Here is a 22,474-nt window from a genome sequence, read left to right on the forward strand (position 1 = left end):
TAAAAATTGAAAATCTTAATTAAACATTTGCGACAAGAAAAACACCCACCATCGTTTTTAGTACAATAAAATAGGCGTTCCATTTTTTTTTTCGTTACGATGTCACTAACACCCTGTATATGGATACAGTCCGAAATAAATAATTTGAATTTGAATTTATACCCAAAAACAAATATAAAAGATGCATATGTCTGTTATCCATTAGAAGGTTAAACAAAGGCAAATTTGTATAGCGCCATCTACATTTTTTTTTGCGGAACTTACCCTGGAAAGTCCCTCGTTGCATATATAAAGTTGCCAGCAAAGTCACATTGCCGTGCCGTCACCAAGAACTTAGCCTAAATCGGTCCTTATGAATTACGTATGAAAACAAACATTTGAGTGCGCTCGAATTCTGATTTAAAACATAAAAGCAGACACTGTAAATTAGATGACACAGATTGTTGTGTACTAAGCCCTAATGGGCCTAACAGTATAAAGCTACTAGATCTTAGAAACGCCAAATTTCTGCTAGCCTGTACAAATTCAAACACACCCTTACATATTTTTGAAACGACAAATTGAATTGTTACGAAATTCAAAAGCTGGTCCCAAAAACAACTCATGCCGACGATCTGATAATAATAAACTACAAAAATTCATTGCAACTTTTTGGTCTTCGAAATAATTACCGATACTTACAGCGCGGTGCAATTCTACGTAATTCAAACTGTCGATTGTTCCATATTATTCATGTTAAAATTAAATAAAATTATAACTTTTTCCAGGTAAATGTGTCCACATTTATACCCTGTAATTCCATGCACGTAAACAATTAAACACAACTAGAATTTATGCGTAAAATTTACATTAAACCGATGAGTATTTACACAACCAAACCTAATTATCTTGGCATACCACAAAGGAAAATACGAAAACAGTACGGTCACGATTACTAATAATAATATGTATACACTTTGAAACCATGTCACATTAACTTTCTTTGACAAATTAAACCGTAAGTCTTATTAAATAACAAATATTAATGTGCGACAGGGTTCTAAAGTGAGTACACGATATTGCTCATGACTATAGATATTTGTTATTATCTCAAATATTTTTTTTTTAATCCTGAAATTGAATTATAATCATGTTAATTTAATTTATTTTCCAATTAATTAATTTCAAGACTGAAAAATGTTTGCAACATGTATCTATTAAATTACCTTATTGGAAAAGGTTGTCATGGTCATACATTGATTTCAGCAAATGAAACTATATGTTACTGATTAGATATAGAATAATACAATATGAAAATAGATCACTTATTCATTCTTGCATCCATGCAAGAATAGACAAGTGGCCTATTGATACAATACAATTTTACACACGGTAAAATGTCTTCATAATTACTTTATGAATTACAACGAAAGTACGTTCATATTGCGGTGTTAGAGGGAGAAACAAAATTAGGCATGCAAAAATAATGATGCTATCCTTTTTGGAATGTTTAGATGTTCGAAATATGAACTGGCAGGTTAAAATGGCCACATCGAAGCAATTCATCTAAGAAAGTGCGCAATGCAAACAAATGTCAAATAGCAATATTGCTGTCTTAGATGAATTGCTTCGATGTGGCCATTTTAATCCCCTGTTATCATAGCCGGATTTGTAGACAACTCACACGCCATGCATTTTCATGTATTTTAATATAATTTAAGAACTAAAATCTTCGTTTTCGTTTGATTCCCAAATGCTCATTTCGAAATTACTTAAAATCGCCTTATATAATATAAACCCACCACAAATTAAAAACGTAGTACATTTTATTCGTTTAATGTTAAAACATTTTTATCGTTATTGAGATCGCATCATACAAGTACGTAAGATTTCGATTACATATTTCATCGAAAAGTTTTTATAGTATTTATTACCTAAAGAAACAGAAAACCCAACGTTTACTAAGCAACAGGTAACACAGAAGTAAGGAAGACGTGACTTAAACTGAATAAGCCTCCAATTTTAGAAAAAAAAAACATCACTTGGAGCATGAGTAGACGACGCTGCGGGGCCGGCCGGATAATAAGGTATTTGACTCGAAGAAAAATTTTAAAATACTAATCTAGAAATAGAAGCCAGTCTAAGATGATCAAAAGAGACTAACTTATTTTCGAATTGTATTCATGAATTAAGTAACAATGAGTACGTTTGACAGATTTTATTGATGACGTCACAGAATAGTATTTCCATACAAACTCCAAGAGCTTTTGTTTTGACGTTTCGTAAAAAGTATCTCCTTTGATTAGGAGTTTCAACTAGCTTATTTCGCCGCGGACGATACAACAAAGAGAATCGTATACTACCAACGCACACGGCGGTCAAAGAGTTCACGCTGAGCACGCGTTCAATGCTTCGCGGTCAAAAATACCGCACCATCGTCCACGCAAGGCCTTAAGGTGAAAACTAGCAAAATATATATTAACACTATCAAGAACAATACGCTTACATCCGATGCTCCGATATCAAATATCAAATTATTATGAATGAAAGGCCGTGGTCAATGTCCTTGAATATCAAAAGAATAATAAAAGTGCAAAAGCAAATAAAAGAGGTATGTATAATCATATAGTTCATGTCGCCAAAGGAAAGTAAATCTAAACTTAAAAGTCTTTTAAACAATTGTCATATCACTCTTGAAATTTCCCAAATGATAAATAATCTAGCTCTCAATGTTTCTCAACTACGTGATATCTTAGGAAACGCCCTGAGCCAAGATTTTTGATACTTGGTCACCCTCAGGCATGTGTTTTAAATTACTGAGTAAGAGCCCTGTCATTATCCCGTAAAGCCAAGTAAAGGCCTCACTACCCAATCCATCGGGACCGATTCGTCGGGATCTGACATTGTAATAACACATCGCGTGGTCTGGGCCACGATTTCGTCCCACATTTTATACCTTCAACCGGTGCATCGGACCCAATCTTCTTCTATCGTGTCGGTCGTGAAGTGGATTACCAACCTCATCAACCCTGCCGCCAAAGGCCCCTGACATGACTCAATCGGACCTAATGGAACGGGTAGAATGGTAACGCCTTAATGAATACCGCCGTTTTCGTTATAGACAGCGACACGGCTCACAGAAAGCTCGGTGAGGTGTGGGTGCTTAGTTCCTCTTGTGATGGATGTCGTAAACCCAATTGGGATACAGTCGCGAACTTATGTTATGTTATCCGTGCTGAGACGACACTACCAAGCTTAGAAAATGTGTCTAAAGACAAGCGTTGAATTCTAAACATAAATTGGAGGCTTCGTATGGCACTAATGAAAATAAATGGGATGTCCAGTACCTATAAATGACCGTTAAATATATCTATATTATGTTCATGTTAACTCATCGTTTAAAAATTATCATATTTTATTTTATTAAATTCGTGTTCAACTATGTCGCTACAATCGTTCGACTCGCAAGTACATATCTATAATAATAATAAAAAAAAACAAATCACAAAAAACATCAGGAAAACGTAAAAGTACAATTGGAATTAATTTATGAGAAAAAAACAGCAAACAGTAAAAAGTAACGCGTTAAAAAGCGGTGAAGGGGATGATGTACTTTACGCCAACTGGATAACGGTTATTGGAGAAATAATGAGGAAAATAATTCTTTATGCAACTCTACTGAACCGTGTTCAGTAGTGTATTCCCGTTAGTGACAGTTTGACGACTACCGTAAGCGTATCATCGTACTATAATGTTGCCAATAGGTAAAATAAATTACCCCCGACTAATGTTTTTAATTTATTTTTTACGGAGCAATTTTGACCTCTTATTAAAACTCTTACTTACAGTTTTAATAATATTATACAGGATGTCCGTGACATCGTAACGAATACTGAGGGGGATGGATTAAGACCATGATTCTGAGTAATATCAAGTGGAATTTTCCGTCGCAAAATCCATGTTATTTCTGTTGTTTAATTATGTTAAATTCTATACCTTTGCGATAGAAAATTCCACTTGATATCAACTCAGAATCACGGTCTGAATCATCCCTCAAAATTTTCGTTACGATGTCACTTACACCCTGTATACGTGATAAGGGATGATAAATAGTTAGGTTAGATAGTATGTTATTTAATTTTCAATAATAAAAGTCGTTACAATGTTGGGGATTCCAATGGCAACACTATGATGAGGCCAGGTCCGCTTTTAAGTGAAGTGAGAATACTTTTATTTTACCTTTCATAGTATCATGTACTGAACCGGAATCACATCCCGGACAGTCCATACAAAAATCTCATTTTTTGCATGAGTCACCTTACTACGTAAGTGCAAACGAGATAGACAGTCCACGCTCGCTCCCGCTTACTCCTACTAAGAGCATTTAGACTGAAGTAAGACCCAGACTTATGGGGCACAACGTAGAACCCTTGCCTAGGGATATGGATGAAGACCTCAACGGTTACAGAGGCGGAGAGGAGCCATCAGTGCGGCAATGCAGGACGGAAGAGGCGAGTCATAAGAACTGTAACCTGGAACCTGACAGAGGGCAGCAGTAACTGTCAGTACTATTCAGAGGCGGATGACAGGAGTCCTAGTATGGCTTTGAAATAGACTGCTCTGGGCGCCATCCCACTCGCGTCAGACTGAGTACTGCGGGACGGAAGGTAAAGGGAAACTAAAAAATAGCATAGAGAATGCTACACCGACAAGAGCGTGGTTCTTAAATTAGTGATGATGAAGACCCAGAAGGGGTGTAAGAATTGGTGCGGGGCGGAGATTGTCCCTTCTATATGTAGTATTATTCTTTATTCTATGCTTCCGGTCCAGCAAAGAAGTATGATGTTTATTCGACTCAAAATTAGTTATTCCACCTGGCGTCTAGTACAACATCTACTAGATAGAGTACTATAAAACCTACGAAGCATTAAAAATATATCACAATACATTCTCTAAATTACAAATCATCTAAATCGAAACTAAACTACAGTTGAGATTAATAAAAACTTTTTTTTTCGATTACAGAAATAATTACATCCTTTTTTTTTAATAAAAGAAACAAGCGTGTCAGCAACAATTCCATGTTTAATTACGTAATTAATTATTTAAAAAATACTAAATAAAGTTTTTTACGCCTCAACATTGTAATACTGGAAAACAATATCTTTTTTGAACGAATTTACCGAAAAGAAATTATTATTTTTTACCTTATAACAAGACTAAAGCTATACACAGTCTAGGGAAGCTTACAGCGATTTTTTTGTTACATTTTTAATTTATTTTTTAATACACAACACCGAACACCGATTTGAAAACTGGCGGGTCAATGACCTCCGTAAGTTCAACCTTAAACTACCTAAATCCAAGAGAACACAGATTTTAAAGACGAATCGATCAAAATATATCTTATTCATTTCATCTCACTATAACTCCTATACTTGTCCCTCCTTTACGTCTAAATTGAACACGCCCACAATTCCAAAAGTTTCAATTATTTTTCACGCGACAAAAAACTTGATTGAAGTGACCATGGCTAGAGAGAAAGTTATAATTTCTCTCAAATATTTGATTTTAGTATTATAAGATAGACAAAGATAGTATAAGCAGTAGAAATATAGTTTTATAAGACATGTCACTTCTTGCAGAGTTCAAAGTCGCGTGTACACACCACACAAGTTTAAGAGGTCCAACAGTAAACACTAAAAAGCTAATTATTAAGTAATACCAATTATTTCAAAGTATAACAGCGTTCCATTGGTTTATAAACCTTTGTGCCTTATACGGTTTTTATCGATTCTCTCTTTCTAACTCTAATGTTCACAATTGCGTACCAGCGCCGCCGTCTCTTTCACACATCCCTGATCTTTTCACTAAGAAGCTACAGGGAAAAACAGTTCTATCTCTTTCTACACCACGTTAAACATAGTTCCGTCTCACTCTACCGCAGAGGAGTCACTTACTTCTCGCCTGAAGAAGAGCTGGAGGCTCTCCCACGTCCCTTTCTCGCACGTTTATCGTCTGTATCTCTGTCGCTCTGTTTGTCTGTAGACTGCGGTTCTGCCTGCTTAGGCGGTTGTTGATTAGGTGGGTTAGGGTTGCTGCTCTGTTAAGAAAAGAAAAATTGTTACGCCACAGTTCACATTTGACAATCCCATACAAACATAATGAACCTACATACGTTCTACATGTAATATTGGCCTTTCCTCCTCGAATAGACGGGATACGGATCATACATTACGCCATTAAAATGACAATAAAAGAAACAAGGGAACACTAAATTCCACGAGTCCGCATGTCGCCTGTTAAGCGGCGTGTGGAGCGGCCGCACCACTATTTCTGGCTGGACAGCTACATCGATATACTCGCCGTTCACTGCGTAGTAACACAAGCGCTAGTTATGGTGGCGGCGACCCCACAGAAGCAACAATACGATCGTTGCCTCATATAACATGCTCATTTTGTGCATATTCCCCTCTATAATAAGAACTCTGTGTTACCAACTATTTAATGTCGTCTTTCCATCTCATCTGTGGTCTTCCAACAGATTCTTTCGGGACCCATCTTAAGGCATACGATCCGTTATTTCGGTATCCATCCAACATAATAGAGCACTATCTGTCCATGCTGTATTCTTCTACCGTGTGGGTTGTGAGGTGAATTACCAACCTCATCAACCCTGGTGGGTTATTACTGAGCCGCCAACGACGTAACGACTATTTACTTACTCAGTAAATAGTAACCGGGACCAACGGCTTAACGTGCCGAAGCACGGACCATCTTACTTTTAGTACAATCAGCCTGTAATGTCCTAACCAAACTAGGGATCACAAAGTGTGTTCTTAGCGTATGGTGATTTCAGCTATCTACTCGACAATAGAGGGCGCGTTTAAACCTGTATTTGTATTGACTATTAACATATGAACAGACAGTGCTTTCCAAATTACGGAGACACTCAGTATAAAGACCTCACCTTCTTCTTAGCGTGCTTGTCTGTCTTCTTGTTGCGGTGGTCCTCGTCGTCGCGGTCCCGTGTCCCCTTGCGGCCCATCACGCCGAGCAGCTTGCTCACCATACTGTTCTTACTGCGAGCTTCGCCGCTCGCCTCTACCTCTGGACACTGGGAAGGAAATTATACTATTAATCACACTGACATACATAATAAACAACACGCTTTCCAAAGGTCCAAAGAGATTTCTTTTTTTGGTTAAATTTTCCCCGAGAAGTATCAGGCAAAGGAACATAGCCATACAGCCTGGTCATATGAAATTCTTCTTCATGTAATTACCAGAAGGCCTAAGCCATTTCTTATTTTGTAGTCTTTGTCTTCAAGGTCAAGGTTCAAAGAGAATACCAGGTATTCATACTGCAAACTCCTTTGGACAAAGCCAGAAATCGTCTGACATGTCACCTTATAAAAATATCTTACGTAGACACCTACAAAATGGCAGAGATTTTAACCAGCATGGAACATTCAAATTTATCCTTTCGTTAGTCATACCCTTACCTTTTGCAAGATTTTGAATATTTACCTTGATTGCATCCAATGACTCCTGTTTCTTCAAACCTTCATACTTCTTAACTTCTGTCTTTTTCGCTTCAATCTTCTCTTGCTTCTTGATTTCTGCTTTCTCCTGCTTCTCTAGCTTCTCTTGCTTCTTCGCTTCGGCCTTTTCTTGTTTCGTTTCAATTCTCTTGACGGAACCGGTCCTTTCCATTACTTTTTCTGATTTCTTTTCTTCTTGCTTTGGTAGTTCTTGGACTGTTGCTGGTTTCTCTTCTACTCTCTCTACCTTTTCTATCTTCTTGACGGAGTCTTGTTTCTTGAGTTCTGGTTTATCTTTTTCCCTTGTTTTCTTGTCTTTTCCTTTCGTGTCCTCATCTTTGAGGCTAGAGTCTGATTTCTTTCTTGTTTTGGGCTGCGTGTCAATGTTCGGTGGTGTTTCTTGTGTTGTGTTTGACTTTTTGGATTTGTCTTCTGCTGTTGTGTGCGTCGTTGTCGATGTTTCTGTGCTTGAACGGCTGTCGTCTGAATACAAACAATATTATGAGAAAATGTTTTGAGAAATTAAATCGTTGATCCGACTTTGGGTAACGATAGATTGCAGTTTGAACTGCAGAATTTCATAGCAACGTTGTATTTAACAAAATATTATTTCTTACTTTGTTATTAGAAAGCTTTTGGAGTCGGTTTATTTTTTAAACTACTTTTTTATTTATGGTAAGGCGGCCAATAATTATTATTGAACTATTGAGATTGGATAATACAGGGATAGATACCGCCGCCTTTAGTGCCTATTTTATTCGTCTATACATGTTTATGTTTTTTTAGTGAAATAAAGATTTTTTCATTGTACTTACCAACAATATCTCGCGACGTGTCCAAGTTAGATGCGTCAGCAGACGTGTCCGCGGCGAAGGACTCGTCCGACAGCGACAGAGAGGCGAAAGACGTGGACGCATCGAACTTGCTGTCCAGACTCGTCTTAGGAGACGACGTGAAGATGCTCGGCGTCGTTTGTTTGGCTGGCGTCCTGTGGGGACGTGGTGTTAGTATTTAAGGGCATAAAGCGAAGACTAAAAATGAACAAGGTTTTAAAAAAATCTTCTCAGTTCATGTGCTCTACAGGACGCCATATTGAATTTAGTGTGACATCTCATAGCCTATAACCACCGGACAATCAAGACGCTCCTAGCGACACCTCATTTGTTAAATTCTGAGAAGGATCTTAGAAGTTAGGAGGGAACAGACGTTCACACATAGCGCTCAAACACATAAACACAAGCCTTTGGCGGCTCAATAGTAACCCAGACACCAGGGTTGATGAGGTCGGTCGTCGGTCTAACAATGCTCACGAGAAAAGAAAATGTTATGTCATGAACGTACCTGTTAGGCAGCGCCCTAGCGTGATGTGTGGGGAGTCCTTCTCCTCAGCACTGCGCGGCAGCGGCGGCTCGTCGGGCTTGTCCTGCGGCGGCGGCGTGGGCGGCGCGGGCGCCGGCGCACGCCACACCACGCCGCGCCGCGCGCACCCCGCCACCGGCACCGACATGGTGCTGGACACCGCGCCGCCGCAGCACAGCGGGGAGATGGAGCACTTGGACTCGGCTGAACGCGGGTGGAGTCTGTAATGGATGTAATGTCAGATTTTATAAGACCTTGTGCAAAACTCTCACTTTTTAGAGCTAATGTTAGTATGCAGAGGGAAGTTGAAGTGGCCACATTGAAGCAATTCATCTAAAAAAACAATATTGCTATTTGCCATTTATTGACAATGTAGACTTTTGCATGCGCAGATGTCAAATTGCAATATTACTGCAGTGTGACCTTTTTAGACCTCCAGATAGAAAATCATGTTTAAAAAAGAATAACAAGATGCATGAACGAAACACAAAGAAAATGTACGTGTGAATGTGAGAAACTGAAAAACATGCAAAATACGTTATGATTTCAAAAAAGCGTTCGATACGACGCCATCAAATGCCTTAGATAAAGCCAGTCGCATTTTGGTCATAAGTTTTAGAAGTTTTAGTATTATCTCTGCGTGTTCGTACATGTACGCTCATATATAATGTACGTATACACTTTGTTACCCAAGTTACATTGGCTTTATTGACTACATGAACTGTAAGTCTCATTAAATGTCAAATATGTTGATGCGACAAAGTTCTAAAGTGGATACATGACATTGCTCATGACCGTTAAATAAATTTGAACGAAAACGCGTCAAAAATGCGGCCTGAAAGGCCTGAAAGAACCAGTACGGTGTTAGTGACATCGTAGCGAATACTGAGGGGATGATTCAGCACATGATGAATGAATTTTCCATCGGATGAATTTTTCATTAGAACGGTGTCACTAACACCATGTACGGTCACGAGCATTAATATGTATACACTTTGGTACCATGTCACATTAACTTTTTTGACAAATTGAACTGTAAGTCTCACTGAGTGTCAAATATGTTAGTGCGACAGAGTCCTAAAGTGGTTACATTATATTGGTCATGACTGTACAAAGTGAGCACTTCACACGCTTCGCACGATGAACTGACCTGTCGGGCGACAGCGCCCGCCGCAGCAGCGGCGAGGCGGGGTCCCGCCGCGCCCATGCGCGCCGGCCGCCGCACTCGCGGGCCGCCAGCGGGGACGGGCTGCGCGCCTCGCAACGACTGCGATGGCGTGATGATGGGATTAGTCACGTGATGGGTGATAAGTGTGTTCCAAATTACAGGGATTATTTTTGTTAGGAATCTCATTGGTTGATCCAATTACAAAAAAAATAAAATTCTATTTGGAACACACTTGCATACATACACATGATAGATATACAAATATTTATAGATGAATGATCAATGATCACCGTGATAACATCTGATACATAGGAATAAGTCTCGAGTCCATATGATATCCCATAGACAACGTGATACATAGACAAGATGATGAATACCAATGTCATCCCATTTATTAGTCACATTTGATGAACGATCATGTATGAATCTTAATTCTCGAACTATTTATAAAACCGATCATACGTTACGAGAAACGTAAGTACCCAGCTACTTTTAAGTCCCAGGGCGAGCCTGTTACCACTAACCGGGCACAGAGCCTGGAAAATACATGATATCCATTTATCTATGATCCAGACATAAATTCCAGCTCATAAAGTCGAATTCAGTGGTTTAGAACCTAATACATTATATGAATATATAATATATGAATGTATATTGCAATTGCAAAATATCTTATAGTAGGAGATGTGTGTGTGGATGTGTGATGTATGTGGATGATGTATGTGTATATGTGTCTTGTACTCGTACATGGTCACACACCACAGGACCACAGCTACTATTTACCACAGGACTATTTTTATTTTTTAATTGCATGGCCTGGTTACACGACCTTTAAGCAAAGTCTTTATTTGGTTTTGTTTTGTGACGTTTTGCATAATGATAGTATCAGTCTAGATTAGGCCGATCGATTCTGTTATCATCATCATCTCGAGCATTACCCCGTTTTTCACAGGGTCCACTTACCTAACCTGAAGATTTGACAGGTCCGGTTTTTTACAGACGCAACTGCCTGTCTGACCTTCCAACCCGCAAAGGGAAAACCAGCCCAATAAGTTATGTCACATACCTCCGAAAATGCATTTCTCGGGAATGTGGGTTTCCTCACAATGTTTTCCTTCACCGCTGAGCACGTGATAATCATTTATGATCCAAACATGAACTCGTAAACAAAAACATTGGTTTAAGCCTGTGCTGGAACCTGCGACCTCAAAGAGGCATGCGTTCTACCAACTGGGGTACAACGGCAGTTCGATCGATTTTGTTGTATCTAACATTATTTGTGCCGGGAGGTTTTCTGGCCACGTCTTTCCCTCAGAGTTACAGATTCCGATGTGGTAGTAGTTTTACAGCTAGTTACATAATATGTAATTTAATTTTATTGACGTTCAAAAAGCGCTAACTTTGTAAGCCAATTTTGAAAAATAAATATTTTTGAATTTTGAATTACCTGGTCGGCGAGGCCGGCTGCGGCTGCGGCGACGGCGACGGCGTCCTCGCCAGCGGCGACAGCGGCATGTGTTGTAGCGACGCGCGCCGCACCTCGCCGCTGCCGCCAGCTACCAGCTTGTGCTTTAGACCGTGCAGTGACGAAGGACTGGGTACACAAGATTAAATGGTCGTATTAAAATAGAAAATGCTGCCTATTCGGGCGGACACAATTGGGTCGTGTACGGTCACGAACATTAATATGTATATACTTTGGTACCATGTCACATTAACTATTTTGACAAATTGAACTGTAAGTCTCACTAAATGTCAAATATGCTAGTGCGACAGAGTCCTAATGTGGGTACATTATATAGCTTATGACTGTACTCGGTTCAAGATAAATTATGAAATTCTGATTACTAAATAAAATCCGTATAGTCGCGTATAGTCGCGTCCAATAGATCTGGACGCGACTATATTTGGACTTTTCTATAGTAGGACGTTTTCTGATTGGACCTTTCTACACTCGGGCGTTTTTGTATAGTTGGACATTTTTCTGATTGAATGTTTCTGAACTATAGTAGAACAATTATTCAACTCATGGACATTTTTCGTTTTGGACATTAGTCGTGTGAATGCATTTTATCACGTTTTTCTGTCGTCACAGTGTGCTTTTTCATACAAACTCCATAGTAATTTTGTGTTTTGACGTTTATTAAAAGGATCTGATTGGACTAGTTGGAAAATAGCCTATTTTAACCTAAACTAGGACTGTCCCTCACTTACATAAATGCAAGAAAATGTTGAAAGTATTCACGTGGTTGAAAATATATGTTCACATTTGTGTCGCCCCTTTTATTTTTCAACAGACTGGAATAAGGGACAAGGAGGCAAAGTCATCATCATCATCTCCCTAGCATTATCCCTTGTTTTAAAGATTAACTTTGTATGCAGTAGTGTTCATTTTATTTTCTAAATGGTATAAACACAAAGTTAAATTGGTATGCACTTTCTAGAAAGATTTTCCATCTATCACGTTGGTATGACAGAAAGTTCGGTGAAGTGTGAATACTTAGTTCAGAACCAGAATCATTTATTCAACATAACTCAGTATGTCTAGTATGCATAAATAATTCATCTCATCTCATCATCCTAGCATTATCCCGTTTCAGGGTCAGCTTACTTAACCTGAAGATTTGTCAGATCCGGTTTTTACAGAAGCGACTGCCTGTCTGACCTTCCAACCCGCGAAGCGAAAACCAGCCCAATACAGGGAGGCAAAGTACTTGACTAAATTATTATTCAATGAAAACCATGTGAAGAGACACTATTGCCCAATACTAACACTACACAAACAACACTACTCCTTGCACTATTGGCCTATTGTGCTTATGTTTTTATTCGTATGTTTATGTCCTTTGTATATGTCGTTGTGCAATAAAGTGTTATTGATTGATTGATTGAGACACTGCAACTGTCCCCCTCGCGGTGATCGGACGATTCCTGCGTATCTGCAGTCGTGTTTTCTCCTCTCCGCTTTAATGGAAACTTCCCTAGGGGCAAACATGTGTATACTAACCGTTGGTAGTGTGTGGTGGTGTGCAGGGGACTGTCTGCGGCGGGGGACGCGGACGGTGACGAGGGGCAATCGCCGCTGCCGCCTGACACCATCTGAATACGAAAATATCAGTCAGAACCAGTTACAAAAGTTATATAACCTCGTAAGCCCTGGGGTCCTCTGAGAAGGACCAAATAATTGTAGTCATAAAGGCCGAAGGTTTTGAAATAGTTTGTTCTAATAATCAACGAAGGTACTTTTAAAAGTACCAAAACTTTGCCTGTCAATTTAATTCAAACCTTTGCGCCGATTGAGAAAAAAAGTATTTTGTCTATGAACTAGTTCATTCAATTTCGTGAATAGGTGGCTTTAATAAAAAGAAATATGTATCACTTGTCGTAATTTGTCATTTTATTGGTAAAGATGGCGCGCACACGGCGACGAGGTAAAAAAAAATCAAGTTAATAATCTAAATTCGTAGTTTTTCATACACATTATTTTCAGAAATCGCAGGTAAGATAATAATCAACAACATGACATAGTTATTTTATCAATTTCGTATCGATATCGTTAGCAATATGAAAGCAAACTTTTTTAGTCCTTTGCAAGGGACTTTAGGTGTCATGTCCGGATATTTTCAAAAAGTTTTTTAAATTGTTATATGTGATTAAATCATACCGATATAGACTGACTTGCTTACGTGATCTTATGATTAAAAAAAACTACCGTCTTCATTTTATTTCCTTTTTCCTTCTAATGATGATCTAAACTGACACCATGAATTTTTTTTTTCCTAATAATATAAACCTAATGTACTTCCAAATGGACTAATCACAAACTACATCATAAAAACTAAAACTCGTTACTTATTTTATATTTAAATATGTAAGTATATACACATATTTATGACGTACAAATAGGTATGTATGTTAATGAAAAAATACATAACCCTTTATAATAATAATATTTTTCAAATTTTACTAAAAGTAGTGACTTAAACCGGGAGTCCTTCTGGAAGAACTAAAAAAAAAACGTAATTTTTTCAAAAATGTCTTCTATTCATCCTTACATAGGTCTCCACTTAATTTGAACCCGATCGGATAACTCTAACACTTTAAAATTTGTACTTGAAGTGCTCGGCCTTACGACTACAAAAATTTGGTCCTTTTCAAGGTACCACCGTCGTTTATTACTTCGGAATCGTAATTATGCTTCGGCGTTACGAGGATAATTCAAATTCAAAATTCAAATTCAAATTCAAATTCAAAATTCAAATTCAAAATTCAAATTCAAAATTCAAATTCAAAATTCAAATTCAAATTCAAAATTCAAATTCAAAATTCAAATTCAAAATTCAAATTCAAATTCAAATTCAAAATTCAAATTCAAAATTCAAATTCAAAATTCAAATTCAAAATTCAAATTCAAAATTCAAATTCAAAATTCAAATTCAAAATTCAAATTCAAAATTCAAATTCAAAATTCAAATTCAAATTCAAATTCAAATTCAAAATTCAAATTCAAAATTCAAATTCAAATTCAAATTCAAATTCAAAATTCAAAATTCAAAATTCAAAATTCAAATTCAAAATTCAAATTCAAAATTCAAATTCAAAATCAAATTCAAAATTCAAATTCAAAATTCAAATTCAAAATTCAAATTCAAAATTCAAATTCAAAATTCAAATTCAAAATTCAAATTCAAAATAAATTCAAAATCAAAATTCAAATTCAAAATTCAAATTCAAAATTCAAATTCAAAATTCAAATTCAAAATTCAAATTCAAATTCAATTCAAAATTCAAATTCAAAATCAAATTCAAAATTCAAATTCAAAATTCAAATTCAAAATTCAAATTCAAAATTCAAATTCAAATTCAAATTCAAATTCAAATTCAAAATTCAAATTCAAAATTCAAATTCAAAATTCCAATTCAAAATTCAAATTCAAAATTCAAATTCAAATTCAAAATTCAAATTCAAATTCAAAATTCAAATTCAAAATTCAAATTCAAAATTCAAAATTCAAATTCAAAATTCAAATTCAAAATTCAAAATTCAAAATTCAAATTCAAAATTCAAAATTCAAAATTCAAATTCAAAATTCAAAATTCAAATTCAAATTCAAAATTCAAAATTCAAAATTCAAAATTCAAAATTCAAAATTCAAAATTCAAAATTCAAAATTCAAAATTCAAAATTCAAAATTCAAATTCAAAATTCAAAATTCAAAATTCAAAATTCAAAATTCAAAATTCAAAATTCAAAATTCAAAATTCAAAATTCAAAATTCAAAATTCAAAATTCAAAATTCAAATTCAATTCAAAATTCAAATTCAAAATTCAAATTCAAAATTCAAATTCAAATTCAAATTCAAAATTCAAATTCAAAATTCAAATTCAAAATTCAAATTCAAAATTCAAATTCAAATTCAAATTCAAATTCAAATTCAAAATTCAAAATCAAAATTCAAATTCAAATAATTTATTGTGACACAAAGGCACAGTGGGTAGATGTTTCTGCCGGTAGGCGTACAATTAAATTTGGTGACACGAGAAGCCCTCCTTCTCCGAGTGGGTTGTGAGGTGGATTACCAACTTCATCAACCTTGGTGTCGTCAGGGTTATTATTGAGCCGCCAAAGGCCTTGACATGGCTCATGTAACGACTATTTACATACATCAGTAAGTGGTAACCGGGACCAACGGCTTAACGTGCCTTCCGAAGCACGGATCATCTTACTATCGGACATTCAGGTGATGAGCCTGTAACGTCCTAACCAAACTAGGGATCACAAAGTGATTTTTGTGTTATGTCCCCACCGGAATCGAACCCGGGACCTCCGGATCGCAAGTCCAACGCTCAACCACTGGACCACGTAGGCCGCTATCAACGTTGGTGTCTGGGTTATTAGTAAGCCGCCAAAAGCACTTACATCAACCGGGACCAACGGTTTAACGCGCCTTTCGAAACACGGATCATCTTACTTTCGGACAATCAGGTGGTCAGCCTGTAATGTCCGACACGACCGAACTTGTCAGGTATCGACGAACTGGGTTCGTGGTGCGATCCGTGCCGATTCGATCGTGTCTTACCATAATAAAAGTCGGAAAACTATTGTTACTCTTAAAAATACCTGGTGCATCTCCTGCGAGGCTCTCTTGGTGGATATCCTCCGGAACAGCGAGCAGCGGCGGCGCGGGCGCGGCCGCGGCGGCGCCGACGCACGCCGCCCGCCACCGATACGGCGCCGCCCGCCCGCCTGCAGGGCGGACACCACGGAATTATAGTTACTACGATCCTGACGCATCATCAAAGACTCCACGCATGCTAGCCGGTTCAAAACTCTTGACCTGGCCCTTTTACGAAACATCCGCGATCTGATCACGGTATGTACGCCTAGGCCTTCCTCTTCCAACCCTACCACTTCCACCCGTATCATAAATCTTTTTCGTTTTAATTTAATACTCTATGTATGTCCCCACCGGTATTCGAACCCGGGAGCTCCGGATCGTGAGCCCAACGCTCAACCACTGGACCACGGAGGTCGTTAGAGATTCAATGCTACTACTAAATGAGAAATGTCAAACGAAGGACACTATTTTTTAGCAAAATTCATTAGTAGTTTTGTTATTATAAGTAAGTTTTATTTATTCATTTTGCATATATATTTTTGATAGGAATATATATCTATAATATCAAGTATAAGTAATGCATTATAATCTATGTAAGTATCATAGTATGTTTTCTTTATTATATATAAGTAGGTACGTAATTGAGTTTGGTGTGTCCGTGGCTCACGTTCGATAGGTCTCCCATAATACCAGCGCCGCGGCCCGTGCTAAGCACGTGTCACGGCATTATGCTGAGGGAGATCCTTTTTTTATTTTGGGCGCCTCCATTGTGTATTTAATGTCTGTATTATTTGTCTTTTTGTCTTTGTTTTTTTTTTCTATTTTTTTTTTATTTCTGTAATGTAAGTTTGTAAATGTGGCGTCCAATATGGAAATAAATATTTTCTTTCTTTCTTTCTTTCTTTCAAAAAACAACCATACCTGAATAGTAGTCTGGTCTAGCGGAGTGGCTCGTAACGTTGCGTGCGGGGCAGCCAGTAACAACCGTAGGACCTAAAACCAAAAATGTTTTTAATAGCAGTCTCATATATAGTCACTGTGCTCACAGGACCACAGTAAACCAGAGGGTTCGCCAGTTCGAACTCCGGTACCGGACTTGCACCAATGAGTTATTAATTTATCTTAAATGCAGTTTTCACCAACACAGTTGGCTCCACCTATCACGTTGGTCTAACAAAAAGTTCGGTGAGATGTCCTTACTTCTTTCATCTTGCGATCAATACCTCTGACTACCCCCATTGGTATATAGTCGTGAGCTTATGATGCTATGTATCTTTTACTCATTACTTCTCTTCAGCAATAATATTAATCCTGACACCAGATAGAAGACTGAATAAATACATAACATAAATTGCCTATTGAGTACAGGCGTCCCCTCCATCAGCCATAGGTATGCAGCATACTCCACCACGCTGCTTCACTGTCACATACATAAACAAACGCCTATTTACCACTGGGTTAAGCAGAGACTATGGAATTTCATTTGCGATTCGATCCTGACACACTTTTCGTGCTTCTCTTCACTCATCTTTGATGGTGGAATAAATAAATAGATCAAATATAGTACCTGTGTGTGCAGCAGCCCCTGCACGGACTCGCCGTTGAGCTGCGTGATGAGGTCCCCGGCGCGCAGCCCCGCCGCCCACGCCGCGCCCTGCTCGCTCACCGCCTGCGGGACAACATCACAATACATACTACTTATCAAAAAAAAGTAATAGTTTCCAACCGCCCCGTTAAAAAAGTTGTATATCAAATTCAAATTCAAAAATATCTTTATTCAGTAGGTAACATAGTTACACTTTGAATCGTCAATTTTTACATAACGAACGTCTCATCCACCTAAAACTACTGCAGCTTCTCACAACCTGTTTAGCCGGGGAAAAGAAGCTGGACGAAAAACCTCGGGACAGGGCCCTAGACGTTCTTTAAAAAAAAAAAGTATACTTAGAATATTTTTATACAATTGAGTAATTTAGCAATCACGGCTCGACAATCAGTTCGGCACGGTAATGTTTCTTGTGTATGTTTTAAAATGTTTCGTGTATGTGTGTAGAAAGAGGAAGGTTATGTGTTTGACAGTGCATACACACATACGTTGTTGCCATCTAACTTCTAAACCACCAGTCACAATATAACAAATGAGGTGTCACTAGAAGCGTCTTGGCTAGTTCCACAGGAAAGGCAAGCCATTACGTGTGGAGCCAAGTCGGTTGCAGGAATCTACCGCATATTTCAGGTTGAACCCTACTCGCGCCTAACGGAGATCCCAACTCCGAAGGAGCCAAGCCAAGGAGGTCGAGAGGGTGACGTAGGTCTTAGGCGACCCTGCGCTTCCTTAAGTGCGTCCTAGGCGACTCATTGTCTGTGTATGTATGTATGTATGTAGAATCGTCTTGATTTTCCGGTGGTTATAGGCTTTGTGACGTCACGATAAACTCAATGTGGCGCCCTCTAGAGGACATAAACTGAGGACGAAAATGTCATACTTTTAGGTTTAGTTTCTAAACTTTTATTTTTCGTATTTAAATACTTACCGAGACCAAGTGATGCATGGTGTAGTAGTCAGTGTCGCCGTAGTAGACACGGACAGTGTGTATCGTGAAGCCGAAGCCGCGCGGCCCGCGGCGCACCACGATCGGGGGCTTCGATGACTGGATCAACCTGAAAACGACAAAATGAACTAAGTACATCTGCAACTACACGCATGATGACGTCATCACAAAAATGCTTTTCAAAAAACTTGAAGGATAAAAACATTTTGATATCATTAAAAATGTAGGTATAATTACACCTACGTTGGCATTGATACCTGCAGACACCTAATTATATTTTAAATTATATCTGTCATTTTCTTATCCGCCGGAAACAAAAAGGACGGATTGATACTCGACTGTGTGTATTAAAATGAATGAATGAATAACCCGGGCGAATCAAATAGTCATATCGCTGATATGAAACCCGTTTTCCGTTGTCACGACATAACATAAAAACGGCTTGACCGATTTGGCTGTTTTTTTTTTGTAGTTTACTAATAATCTGCACAAGGTTCTTACGGAAAAAATTATTAAGAAAATCCCTCAGAAAGATTGAAAAATATACATTTAATTATGCATATTTTAAAAAACGCGAATGAATGTATGTTATGTACATTATACATTAAATTGAAATATCTAAATAAAAGGGCGGCAAAATTGTCTTCCGCCCCGGGCGGCCGACGTCCACGCTACGCCGCTGGTCTGAGTAAAAACGAAGTTGTTTGTATGAAGTGTCCGGGGTGTGGCGATACTCACGAGTGATTAGCGAGCGCGAAGGGCGAGGGCGGGTCGCGACACGGCGACGAGTCGCGCGACGAGTTGGTGGACGACGTGTTGCCGGCGCAGGGCGACGCCGCGCCGCCGCTCACGTCATCCGCTGAGATAAACGATACTATAAGCAATACATACGTACATCTAACTACCTATAATCTACTTTTTAAGAACTTGACGGGCCGAGCCCTGTGCCGAGGCTTTTCTTGCAGCGTATTTTCTTAGCTATACAGTTTTAGGTGGATAATCTTGCCATTTAAGAATGCTGTCGAAACGTCAAACTGTTCTTTGGCGCTGACGCTGAGCAAGGCTCTTATAGTAGCCATTCGGGCAACTGGGCTGAATGTTTGATCATAATCAACACCTTTCCGTTGTTTGAATCCCTTGACTACAAGCCGGGCTTTGTACTGGCAAAGCTGAATGGCAGAAAGCCATGGCAGATAAGACGTTCGTTGTGTAAAAAATGCTGATTCAAATTGTAACTAAGTAATTTTTGAATTTGAATTACCATAGATTAACTAATCTATCTCTCTAGCGCTATCGCGTGTTCGCGGGGTCCGCTTACCCAACCTTGAGACAGGTCTGGTTTCTTATAGAAGCGACTGCCATAGAGTATAACTAATATACTACAAAAAAACAGAGGGTTACTCGCCTAACTAGAACTAGATGCTAAAACATTGGCGAGCATCCGAGCTTAATGTCAAAGTTTTCATAATGATACGACACGCTGTAACTCTCTGGGTTTCCTGATTATTCATTTATCTTAAGCGTAGTTTTCACTAACCCAGTTGGCATGACCATTGTAGATGGCGATACGGCTCAACTCACGTTGGTCTAACAGAAGACTCAGTGAGGTGTGGGTAGTACATCTCGCGATAGATGTTCCTCTCGACATGTGAGTTTGTTATGTTATGTATGAAAACACTGCATTTCAGATATCTAAGCCCACCTACCTGGATGTATAACCAATGATAGTCCAGAAGTACTGGCGGACCTCCTCATCGACTTGGGAGCCACTAGCGCTATAGGCTTCGACTTCTCCGGCTTGTCGGTCTTATCGAAACTTCTCTCCTCCCTCCTGGTCATGTCGGACCTACAATCAAAAACGTAACTCGTAAATACTTATAATTAATATTACTCTCAGAAGCTTAGAGTCCATTTGGGAAGAATCGAAGCGGACGCAGCGGTGGTATTTACGAGTAGGGTAGTAGACTGGTTTTTTCTTCTCATTAATCTACTCAGTGGTGGCCTTAGCAAAATATTTAGGTGGTGCGAGGCCTCAAAGGGGCGCCCCTCAGCCTTACAAAATACAATACCCATTTACTCCCCTCCAGACCTGAGTGGCGTCACTGTGTCAAAACAGGGGTGGCCAAATTTGAGCAAAATCGTCTGAAAGAGCTCGACGAAAAACGCCAAACACGCGAGGATCGTCCCAAACCCTTTCAACTCGGATGGACAGCTATTCTGCCTCCAATGTGACCGGGTTTTCAGAACAAGTTTGGCTTTGCCAGTCACATTCGAGCGCACGAGAGAAGAGACTGAGGTCGCCGTTTTCGGTTACGACAAGGAGGACTATATATTTATATACTCCCCTCTAGATACGGGAACGCTGGCCAGGGTGAACCAGAGTCGCAGTGAAGCAGCGTGGTGGGGTATGCTCCATACCCCCTCCGGTTGATTGAGGGGAGGCCTGTGCCCAGCAGTGAGACGTATATGGGCTCTTTATGTATGTTATGTTGTGTGTAACGACACTGTACAACCGATAATGCACTTTATTTGAACGGCCATAACATCTTAATTTGAGGGACTGAACTTAAACTGTCTACATAACTTAATGTATACGTATTAACGACACGCTTCGGGCGCTTTTCTCGAAAAAACACCTTAGCGAATGTCAGTCTGTTTGTTTGTCACTATGAAAAACGTAAATTTTTTATACTTGTCAACTACCCTATTGCTATTAGATAAAATTCAACCATTTGCGGAATCAATACAATGTAAGAAATCCTAACGCTCCGTTCGCTCCGATCCCAGCCAAGTGGACGCACAGCTTTAAGGTCTTTCTAGAAAGTTCGTTTAGAAATATGCTGTACCTTTTGTTTGTCAAGTCTCTATATTTGTACTTGTGTGTTTTCCTGTGTACAATAAAACGGTAGATAAAATAAAAGGATACAAGCAAAGAATCAAAAAAGCTATTTTAAAAATGGAATATATAAAAGCCATATAAATACAATAAAATAAAACATAGAAAGAAAAACTGGTATAAAAAAAAATATTCTAGCAGCGCTTCAACCATGCATATTTTTATATTGACAGTTGACAAACGTACAGCTATTTAGTAATAGGATACATGTAAGATTATCCGCAACTTCCTCCGCGTCGAACTATTTCAACCAATCACAGGAGAGGATTTGTATCTGTCAGAATGGAGAGTGAGTCCCAGGTGAGGGCTACGTACAGTCTTGGCACGAGCGCCATGCTGGGCGCGGCGGAGTGCGGCTGGTGGCGCAGGGCGGCGCGGCGGCGCGCGGCGGGGGACACGTCGTCCGAGTCCGTCTGGGACGACTCCGCTGTCGACGCGTTGCCGCCGCCGATCATCTGCGGGAATACAGCACAGTCGTTACATGAGCCATGTCAGGAGCCTTTGGCGGCTCAGTAATAACCCTGACACCAGGATTGTTGTGGTTGAAATTTATAGTGCGGGCGTGGTTTGAAAATCAGTGTTGCCCTCTGGGTAAATTTTCACTGAACCCTTTTTTTTTTCATATACCTTTATGTTTTCCAACTAAATATTGATTTAATGTGTGTATATTTTAATGTTGTAAATGTATATGTGTGTCGTAGATTTTACCTAAATAAACTTTTTTTTTAATTATTGGGTAGGTATTCCACCTCACAACACACACGATAAGAAGATCTGCGGAAATAAGTGAATAAGTAATAAGTGAAACATAATACAGGATGTTAGTGACATCGTAACGAAAACTGAGGTATGATTCA

General features: G+C 38.8%; 1 protein-coding gene across 1 annotated transcript in view; it reads right to left on the bottom strand.

Annotated features, from left to right (window-relative positions):
• Positions 1-269: 269 nt before the first annotated feature.
• LOC126377804 (microtubule-associated serine/threonine-protein kinase 3) overlaps positions 270-22,474 on the bottom strand; it is a 114,296-nt gene continuing 92,091 nt past the window's right edge. The window contains 16 exon segments of the mRNA XM_050025656.1: positions 270-6,082; positions 6,950-7,096; positions 7,509-8,005; positions 8,338-8,510; positions 8,864-8,897; positions 8,900-9,102; positions 10,032-10,148; positions 11,497-11,643; positions 13,057-13,148; positions 16,172-16,297; positions 17,091-17,162; positions 17,737-17,838; positions 18,704-18,830; positions 19,460-19,580; positions 20,428-20,567; positions 21,933-22,072. Of these exon segments, the coding sequence (XP_049881613.1) occupies positions 5,936-6,082; positions 6,950-7,096; positions 7,509-8,005; positions 8,338-8,510; positions 8,864-8,897; positions 8,900-9,102; positions 10,032-10,148; positions 11,497-11,643; positions 13,057-13,148; positions 16,172-16,297; positions 17,091-17,162; positions 17,737-17,838; positions 18,704-18,830; positions 19,460-19,580; positions 20,428-20,567; positions 21,933-22,072 (2,385 nt within the window). The 3' untranslated portion in view covers positions 270-5,935.

This window comes from Pectinophora gossypiella, chromosome 24 (genome assembly GCF_024362695.1).
Source record: "Pectinophora gossypiella chromosome 24, ilPecGoss1.1, whole genome shotgun sequence".
Classification (NCBI taxonomy): Eukaryota; Metazoa; Arthropoda; class Insecta; order Lepidoptera; family Gelechiidae; genus Pectinophora; species Pectinophora gossypiella.